This window comes from Trachinotus anak, unplaced genomic scaffold (genome assembly GCF_046630095.1).
Source record: "Trachinotus anak isolate AG129_WGS33_773 ecotype Australia unplaced genomic scaffold, CSIRO_AGI_Tana_v1 ptg000010l, whole genome shotgun sequence".
Taxonomy (NCBI): Eukaryota; Metazoa; Chordata; class Actinopteri; order Carangiformes; family Carangidae; genus Trachinotus; species Trachinotus anak.
In genome coordinates, this window is record NW_027273861.1 from 24,492,852 (window position 1) to 24,503,439 (window position 10,588).

The 10,588-nt window shown below is 38.3% G+C and overlaps 1 protein-coding gene across 1 annotated transcript; it reads right to left on the reverse strand.

Annotated features, from left to right (window-relative positions):
* Window positions 1–237: 237 nt before the first annotated feature.
* Window positions 238–5,886, reverse strand: rgs4 (regulator of G protein signaling 4). The gene is made up of 5 exons (XM_071486347.1): window positions 5,714–5,886; window positions 5,326–5,436; window positions 3,633–3,697; window positions 1,982–2,145; window positions 238–1,419 (listed from the first exon to the last, which is right to left on the reverse strand). Exons 1-5 carry the CDS (start codon window positions 5,755–5,757, stop codon window positions 1,180–1,182), a joined length of 624 nt encoding a protein of 207 aa, XP_071342448.1. The 5' UTR covers window positions 5,758–5,886; the 3' UTR covers window positions 238–1,179.
* Between the last annotated feature and the right edge of the window lie 4,702 nt (window positions 5,887–10,588).

The window sequence follows — 10,588 nt, forward strand, 5'->3', positions numbered from 1 at the left end:
AATAGTCTGTAAGGCCGAATATGGCGGCTGTATGACACATCTCCAACCCCTCTCCCGGAAACAGCCAATTGTCTGCTTTATAACGGCCATAATCACAGCCAATTGTGTTGCTGCACTGACGCAAACACACAGTTAGTTGAGGTCTGACAGTTGGTGTCATGAAACCTTGTGCATGTGTAATAAAAAAACTACATTTTAAACATCATTTCGGGACAGAGTCACGAAACATTTGAAGTGTTTTTTATCAGGTTTGACTGGTGCTTTTTTATTTGTGATTTACTCACAGATATGATATAAATAGGACAATGACATAATTTAATAAATATCTACACACAGTATAGTTTCCTAATCTATCACAGTGTACATTTTGATAAAACATTTTAGTGTGAAAGGCCACTGAAACATAATTAAAGTCAACACATTATTAAAAATCCTGCACAAATTACAGCACTAAATGTCTGAACACAACAGTTTGACTAACTCTTAAAAATCAAATGAGTCACAATTTGACAGAAAAAAAAACCTATAAAACATGTGACGGAAAATCAATACTGCAATATTAAAGCATGCTTAAATTCTGACTTGGAGAAGACGAACATTTGCACAGATGTTTATACAGTACAGCCAGTTGTTACAATTACTTTCATTGAGATATACTTCAGGTTTTAGATCAACAACTTTATATACTTGCAGTAATGAGAACATAGACATCAGAATCAGCCATTTGCTGTTGTACGAACATGTGAAAAGTCATAATTAGAGCAGGAAATTATGAACTTGTAGCAAATGTAAAGCTAAGACAATATGATGGAAAATAACCATAACTAAAGACTGCTGACAACCAAAACTAACTGCACAGTGGGTGAATACATGACGGTTCATTTAATGTTGTTACAATGTACACATCAGTTGTTGTGGTTTTATGATTTTATTTTGAAAATGTATAAAAATCTATTTGTAAAAATATAAAACCCTAGATTAAATAAATTAACACTGACGGGTAGGTTATCATCACTGCTTCTCACTCCGTATATGTCAACTTATTATTTTAATGTCTTTGTTCTCATCACTTACAGTTATGTTTGGTCATTCTTAAAAAAAGAACTTGATATATTACTTTAGACATTTAATAGCTTAACATTGTTGTTCAAATAAAAACGATGCATGCTTCCTTCCTGTTTAGGCACCACCAGTTAACGCCTGCCTGTTCTCTGCACAGTCACATTTTTTCATCTCCTCCTTAGCTGCGGCGGTCCGTGTCCGAGACAGATCCTGGACCAGTTTGGAGTTGAGAAAGCGTCTGTAAGAGTCTTTCTCCATCAAGACGTAGATCATCCTCTGAGCCTCGTCGAAACAAGACGGGCAGGGGTTCTCGACATTCTGCCTCGTTTGCTCTCTGGTCGCTGCGTCCAGGTTTACCTTAAACCAACAAAGAGGCAGCAGAAATAAAGGGTTAATTTACAAAAGACAAAAACTGCTGGGGTTTCAAGAACATATGGGGCCCTGGTAAAAATCATGACCCTTTATCATCTAAAACAGTGGTTCCTCAAACCTTTTCACATCATGCACCCTTAACTTGAAACAAATTCAACAACTGCCCTCATTTGTGTGTTTTATTACAGACAGTGCTTGAAACCCATGACCAATTTAGTCATTATGCTGTCATTGTGTCACTTTCAAATGCGGTTGGAAAGTTCTGTCAATTATGTTGTGGTATTTGTATAGTAGAGAATATCATGTCAAGTCTGAGGTGTGCGCCAAATTTTCTTTCCTTTTTAATCACACAGATGAGGGAATGGTCATTAGCACGGCAGTACTATTCATGTGCACATTCAAAGCCTTCAGCCACAATCAGCTCACCTCACTGTAGAAGGATGTGCATTTGCAGTAATAAGGTTTACAAAAACACTTTTTGAATGGTCTCAAGATTTTTGATTTTTGATTTTTTCTTTCTTTGCCATTTTTTAGAAAAACTAATTACCTCATTGGGAGCATCTGCCTCAATGTACTCCTGGTAGATCTGCCTGGCTCTGGTTACCAGCTTGGAGGACGCCGTCTTTTTGTATTCTTCACAGGCGACCCAGAAATCCATGTTCTCCTCACTGAACTCTGACCTCAGGAAGCTGGTGAAGACTGTACGACCCACTAACACACAGAGAGAGAAAAAGAGTGTTTGTTCCTTTTTTATATGAAGTCCAACCTCACAGACCCATGAGTGAAGGTGTAGAGGTTTGTCATTAAGAGAAAAGCCAAAACTGCCCAATCTGAAAACCATGTGGGGTTTAAACCAGCTTCCAGCTGCTCCAGGTGCCAGAAAACATAACACATTCATTTTGAGACATTAGTATAATTACAACACGACAACAGCTGCATTTGAGGTCCCTGGACCTGATTTAGCAGGACCTCAGGTGGATTGATTTACAGCAGAAAGTGAAAGAGGGGACTGTTCTCCCCCTGTTAATGAAGCTTAGTTTATGGCGACAGAAAATGATTAAAGGGGAGAGCAGTGGATGAAAAAGTCACTTTAAACTTCCTAAGGGAAAATACACTCAACAACCAAAGCCATTAAGCATCAAAATGGCACAATTATAATGAGATATGACTTCTTATCAAAAATGTAGCAGCGATAATTATGTCTTTTTAGATAGAAAATATAGACAAGTGTTTTGAAGTTATAAAACTACATGTAATAGAAAAACGCCCTTTGTAGAAGTCTAAATCCTGTATGACTAAAAGGACAGATTGAGGAGACCATTGAGACCATGATAAGATAAACTAAAGACCCAACCAATGAGAGCAGGGAGATGAAGTCGGGAAGGCAGAAGGAAGACCTGATAATGGAGGAGGTCAGTGAATGAGGTCATGGAACAGAGCAGGTCAGAACTCAGCTGGTTCCCGCAGGGCCATTGCTCCCCTTTTGTGTCCATATATACACACACAGTGTAATTCTCAGAGGGCTTTTGCACACACACTCACACACTCACACACTCACACACTCAGCACTGGTCAGCAAGCCCTGAGGGGCCAATGACTAGTGCCTCTAGACACGTAGCAGAAAACCAGAGCATGAGAATGCGTCCGGGTGTGTGTGTGTGTGTGTGTGTGTGTGTGTGTGTGTGTGTGTGTGTGTGTGTGTGTGTGTGTGTCAGCCAAGTCTACTTAACTCTTCTTCAACATAATGTGCGCAGGGGGATGCAACTTAATTTGCACATTTCAAAATCACCACATCTGTTGTGCTGTAGTTGATTGATTTTTAATTTTATGCCTCACAAAGGTCAAACATCACTTTAAGATCCCCAAAACCAGGAACCATTAGCAAGGAATGTGAAGGTCAGGGCCTGGTCTGATAATATTCCCATGATTGCACCACCATCATGTCACATGAGAATGATCATGTTCTTTTTTTTTTTTTTTTTAAATAAACCCTGAGAGGGTTTCAGTTAGAGAACTAATGAGCCAAGCATCCGCTGGACAGCTAATGTCATTATTATTATAGTATCAGTCTATAGTATCAGTATAAGTCCTTTGGGCGTCTTTGGAATTTAACAAAACGTCATTAGCCTTGTTCCAGTCCAGGTTAATTTTTTTTTTTTTTTTCTTTTGTAGGTGTGAAACTGTAATGTAACACTTACTGTCACTGTTCATGATGTGGCTGAAAGACTCCTTCCATTTCTTCAGCTCAGCTGCAGTCAGGACCCTAAAACACAAATGAAGAGAGGTTTTCTAAATAAGGTTGCACAGAATCTTAAATGTATGAATGCAGCTATTCCTATGTGTATAGTAAATTACACTCCAGAGATTCACACAATTTGTGTTCAGATTATGGTTTAATTCAATGTTTATCCCATGCAGGATGTATTCCTATTGGTGGATTTTGTATAAAACTTCAATTAACAAGGTCTAATGAAGAGTTTGTTGTTACAGTGATTCCTCCACTGAACAGGTAGATAAACTGCTATGCTGGCTTCCTGATATCCCATTCGAACAAATACAAAAAACTGCATTTGATATATTGTCTCAGTGGTATTTACATCACAATATGGCATCTGTGTGAGGAGGTTTCTTTCCTTTTAGAACTAAATGAGTGCAGTTCATCCTGATGCCTGCTGCATGAATTCACTGATCAATAACGGCAGCAAATCTAATCATACCGTCATGCGTCATCCGACATTTGCACAGCAAAACCTATCATCGAATAATTTTTCCTTAAAGATTTAATCGCCTCAGAAACAACAGCAGTAATCAGAATAATTAATAGCTTCTGCCCTTTTAGGAAAGAATAATCTATATCCCTATAAATCTCTTGAATGGTGCGCAGCTCTAAAGCATGTCTGTGTTGTGAAGGGGATGAGGGATACAGCTGCTAAACAATCACAGCAAGGCACCTGAATACTAATTATCTATAACTCCCTGAATGGGCTCCACCATTCTGAAAAGGAAAGGTCAGGGTGAGTGTCATCGATGCTAACCTGCTCATAAAGAACAATAAGAGGGAACACGACCGGAGGACAGGTCATGAAGTCCAAAAAGAGGCTCAATGTGTTCTTCGGCAGATGTGATTCAATATCTCAAACTACACAGCGTACAGAAGCAGTGAGCACTCCAACAAACTAATATCAGTCATTTTCTCCATGGCACAAACCAACACCTGCAATACAACAAGGAGATGAAGGCTGTTTTAAAAACAAAAAAAGGAGGCATCACTGAACCTAAATATTAAAAAATGAAGTGATCTATTTCTCATGGAATGAAATGGCTTCTCAACTATGGCAGTGCAACCTCTGCTTCCACTTCACCCCTTCATCTCTCTGAAAACGAACCCTTAACAACTGGAGGCAATAGAATAAAGAAAATGGTTCATTCAGGGGCCTGTCAGTACAGACAGTCAACAGTTTGATTTTGACCTTAAGACTTGAGCCCCTGGTTTTTGGAGTGTAAATTGTCCTCAGACTCAAAATGTTAAAGCTCCCACCTGCAGTGTTTAAAGATAACAGCTGAATTAATGGAACAAGTTTATCATGAAGCAGCATTTATCACTTTATAATCAGGCAATGTATCTTCTTTGAGGCTGCTACCACAACCACCTTCATCATACTTCCCTGCGCAGCACTTCCAGATGGAGACACATTTCATGAATTCCCTTTCTAATGCAACACACACAGAGTTTCTCTCAAGACACATGAATGAAGGGTTATAATCTGTGTGACTGGGGTTAAACTCTCTTTGTGAGGGAAGCTTAATGCGGGAACTGAAGAATAAACACAAACCAGAACAGATGTGTTAAACTGTACACAAACTGAAGCAGCAGAGATGAGTTCCTCTGACCTTTTTGCAGCAGCAGCAGCCACGTTCTTCTCCTTCAGCTGCTTCTGATCCGCTGTTTGGGGGTCAGGCTTCTGGAGTAAGAAACTTATTTTGTGCTTGATGTCTTTGGCGCTGTGGAGAGGCAGATGAGAAGGCAGTGAGTGAAACTTTAGTTTGTTTGCATTAATAATATCTGCACAAAGGCTCGCTTGTGTGAATGTCTACTGGTTCCTTTTCTGCTATATATAACTGTTGATTTCAGGTTTCTTTTTTTTTTTTTAGTACCAAGTGTCAAGGCACCCGCATTTGCACAGATCATCCTGAAATATTCAAAAACTACATTTTGCAGTTAGTTTTGCAGTAAGATAATATCAGTACCCACCTGTTGATGAAACCAAATGAGTCTTACCTTTTCAAGCATGTTGCCGGAAGTGTTGCAAGTCCTTTACACATAGTGGACTGTTAAAGATCCAACGTCAGTAATGTTGCTGCTGTGAATGACAACAGGGAGACAACAGTGTGACTGCGAGGAGCAGAGTTTTTACAGCAGCACTCTTCAGTATTAGGCAGCAGGCTGTGGGAGTCTCCACCCCCAGCAGTGGCTTTATACCTCCAGTCTGCACGCTGACAGAGAACTGACCAATCACACCAAGCAGGGAGAGAGAGAAAGTGGAAAAAAACACAGTGAGGGAGGGAGGATATACTGGGGGGAATTTAGGGATCATATATAACCAAAACAAAAGGTGTTTTCCACTGAGGGATTTTAAGAATTGATGAAGTCATCCCTCTGTGGAAAAAACAGACAGATTCATCAAAGTGAGCAACAATCTGATCCAAGCAGGGACACAGCTGCCAGTATCTTACATTTCAGCTAAGTGCATTCAAGGAGGTAGGACGGTGTTGTCATGTGTTTTTCTTGGTCGGCCCACCCTTCCTCAGCACGCAGCAGTGAGAGTTTACAGTCAAGCACCAAAGAACCTACAGTTCATTATGAACCCCATTCAGTCTAATACAACCGTCCTACAGTACAGCCTCCCTCATCAAGGTTATAATGATCAGTGATTCAGATGTGTGATCTTTTGGAGGCCGTAGTTTGACCAGCTGTTGAACTGTATCATTTCTGTTATTCAGCCTAACCTCACTGATATAAAGGGGCTGGGCAAAATAACAGAAACACTTATCGGTATAACAACTTTTGAATCGTACTGCCTGTTAAACTTCACAAAAAGGATGTGTATTTATTTGTTTTTATCCCTCAGTTTTATGGATCTGTCTCTCCACAATCCACAGTTTGTTTCAATGTTGTTCAGCTGTTAGTAGCTCCCTCATTTCCTCTGTGCATTGCAATGTGAAACAATAGTGTCCACCAGTGCACTCAAACCAAGGAAATGTATGTCCCAGTTTCATACCAGACACTAACTGCATACGATATGTACTATATTCTAGAGTTCATAAGGACTGATATCACTATATGTAAATAATATTTTTTGAACTTATGATGCCAGTTCCAACCAGGTCTACTAACAATAACTAACTTGGTCAAGTGAAGATGAACAAAGGAAGAAAACTTGAAAACTGACCTTACTTACCTGCTGAGGAGCAACAGTTAGATCCAGATGTCCAGACAGCTGGACTTTAGATGAGCCCTCTGCATCTCTCAACATCACTGTCTGATCAGGACCTGTTTCAACCTCAAGACGACCTCCATCCATCCATCCATCAATCCAAAACCAGCTCATCAATATAGCGAGGCCTGCTCTGGTGTGTTTGCTGAAATGGTTTTGCTTTAGTTTGGTCTTCCTAGCCGAAACTATTGCCAGAAATTTTTCTGTTTACTAGCCTACCATAATTGATATAAATGGGAGTGATAAAATAATAGAAACACCTCTCTGTATAACACAAAACAGTTCAACAGCACCACAAACTGCTGCCATAAAGTTGTATCACCACATCTGTAAAACAGTTTCAACACAAACTGAACATTATAACAGTTATGAAGGAGGATTTATTACAGGACTGTTGTGTTAGTTTTATCTAAGTGTAATAAACTTTCCAACACGAATACTGGCCCAACACAAATGTTATTGAAGGTAAGTTTGAAAAGTAAACTCAGAAAAATACTTTGTGGCAAAAAAAGTCTTTATCAAAAACCATCTCTTACAGACCAAGATAAAATCAATGCAGATAAATTTGATAGATAATAAATAAAACTGAAGTGTCAGAGACCAGGTACACATGCTGTCAATCAGAAAGTTAGGGAGGCCAGTTGGACAAGGAAATTGTGATGTTTTTACACTCTGTTTGCTTCCTGTCTCCTACCGACAATCAGCACTGGCTTTCTGTTGACCATTTCCCAAACTGTAATGGCGGCAGATCAGAAAATGTCCTTTATCATTCAGGACTTTTTGTGACTGAAACACAATCTCTGTGCAAAGTTGTTTTGAAGATCTTGCATGACACTGTCTATGAGGAACTGCATAGTTTCATACTTAACTGATGTTTTCACTGCCCAGTTTCCACAGCTACACTGTCAGAACAGTAAATAACCTGCAGAGAAGCAAAAGCCAGGGAGGCTCCAGCATGATCAAAAATATTGTTTGGTTTGCTTTTGTTTTCAGTAAGAATTAAATATTAAAACTTCTTCAGTACAGCTTGAAAGTACACATCATTGTTTTGAATGAGGTATCACCTGAGCTGTATTTTCATATCATCATCTCTTCTTTCTAAGTGTTGAGGGACTGTGAAGCCTCAGACTTCAAGCTGTGCAGGATCAAACAGCTGCAGCCTCACTCTCGAGTAATAAATAAATTACATTAAGCTTTAGGCAGATTTAAGTTCAAAGCCTGAAAGATAACTTTCTGCGAAAAGCATGCACGAAAATCAGCATCACCTCCTTGTTTCCGTCTCTCTGACTCCTGGCACCTCTTGTACACATGACTTCATATCTAAATCTGTAGCCCTGAACCTGTTTTCTTTTTATTTGAAGCCTAAAAGCAGCTTGGATTGTTTTCTCTACGTGATCTAAGAGCAGCTGAAGCAAACGTACCTCTCTGATTTGTTGCTAACATATGTAGACATTTAAGGCATGGAGGACTGCCAAAGGTTTCCTTTAAAGGAAGAATGAACTTAAACAGTGTGTCCAAGTTTTTAAAAACTGACTACAATCAGAGAGGAGGTCATGGTGGTTGTTTGTACATTAGGCAAATGGTCCTCTGATACCATTCTAAAAACTTCATGCTTAAGAAATTGTGTTTGTTCTTTAATTTACACATAAGAGAAAATGTTCAAACGTTCACAGTCAACATTTCAACTGTATTCTTCTTCCTTATGCATCACTGGGATCTAAACTGATTCAGACAGTAATTTAATTAGGTAAAGTAAAACAGCAAATAGGGAAAATATAAGTTTTCACACCACACACAGTCTTCATCAATAAAAAGTTGTCTGTATCACTCATCTGTTATAACTTAACTTTTAAGTATCACGGTTCATTTTTGACATTGTAAAATAGTAAACAGTAGAATCCCAATCCAATATCTGCTGATGAAGATCATTTGCTACAGCTGAAACCTCTGGAAAGGTGAATATTGAGTTGGGATTGTTGTGTCAAACTATTATTTCCAAGCTCAAGAATGCTATCAACTATTTTGTTTAGTTTTTTTCATCTTTAGGTATTAAAGACTGAAATTAATATAAATACATAAGAAGAAAAGTTATCAATTTTCAAAGTCATTCAAAAGAGCATTTCATTCATTATGAATCACTGATATCAAATCATCTCAAGTATTACATCATTACATTTTATTGTTTCAATGCTTCATGACTTTGCCATAACCAACAGGGTGGAAGACATTAACAATGTGATCAGTGTGATAAATAATTTCTCCATCTTACTGCCACCAAGGGAATGGTGACGTGCAACATCATCCTCAGCTGGCGACGGTACTGAGTGACCAAAAATAAACTGAGCTTTACAAACTTCAGATTGGTGAGATCGGCAGTTTTTCTTTCCTTTCTCGGGATAGAATACAATCATTTGTTCCTCCTCACAGTTGTCGGCCAGGTAAAATATCTCTATTCGTTTTCTGTCAACAAGGGGTTGATTATCAGTGTAGCCGTTCAATCTCCTGTTGCTAACCAGCGCTCATCCAGACGGCAGGATGTCATTAGAGTGCCAGAGGCACAGCTTACACAGCAGCAAGATGATGATGATGATGATGATGATGATGATGATGATGATGATGATGGCTCTGTGTGTTCCTGGCACTTACACACTCTCTGTCACACATTGCACCCATCTCTCAACAGGCTTTTTTAAGCCTCAGTACACCTCATCATACACCGCAGCAGCTACACACAGATGTGCAGGTGTTGGGTAAGACCTGTCGATAGACAGCAACAAATGCACAGAAAAAAAGAGCGTGTCTAAATTATAGATGAAAGACAAGAAAGAAATGTAAGCATGTGCACCACTATATTTTACCCAATATATTTTGTGCACATCACAGTTGTATGAAAACCTCTAATAACATTTTATTATTGTAAATGTTTGGGAGCTTTAAGACAGACTATTTGCTTCTGAACCAGTTTGTGAAGAGTATCAGTTCTTTATGTACTATAATAGTAAATATGTTATTATTATATAAATTATATATTATATGTGTGTGTGTGTGTGTGTATGTATATGTATATGTATATATGTATATATGTATGTGTATATATATATATATATATATATATATATATATATATATATATATATATATATATATATATATATATATATATATTATTAGTGATGGTTCTAAAACTGATGGAATTTAACAAAAGAAATAGGTCAAATAACCTCTGATGGGTTCATCCTTTGGAAGAGCATGAATTAAATGAGCAAATTTCTTAGAAATCTGCATTTATGAGATTAAATTTATGAGATTATACTGTGTGCAAAAACTGACTCCTTGATATGAATATATATATATTCATATCAAGGAGTCAATTTTTGCACACAGAGTGTGTGTGTGTGTGTGTGTGTGTGTGTGTGTGTGTGTGTGTGTGTGTGTATCTGAAAGACAAACCTAGTCATCTGCTTCCAAAATGACCTATATTACTAATCCACAATGGATTCATATGGGCATTTTTTCTGATCCGCACCCCTATAGCGGGTTGAGGCAACTAAACTTCTTGGTTCTGGTTAGGGAAAGATTGCCTTGATTGCCTTGATTTTTTTCAGGTCCATAAACTTGATTTTATAAAAACGTTTTTTTTGTTTTGTTTTTTTTTTAAC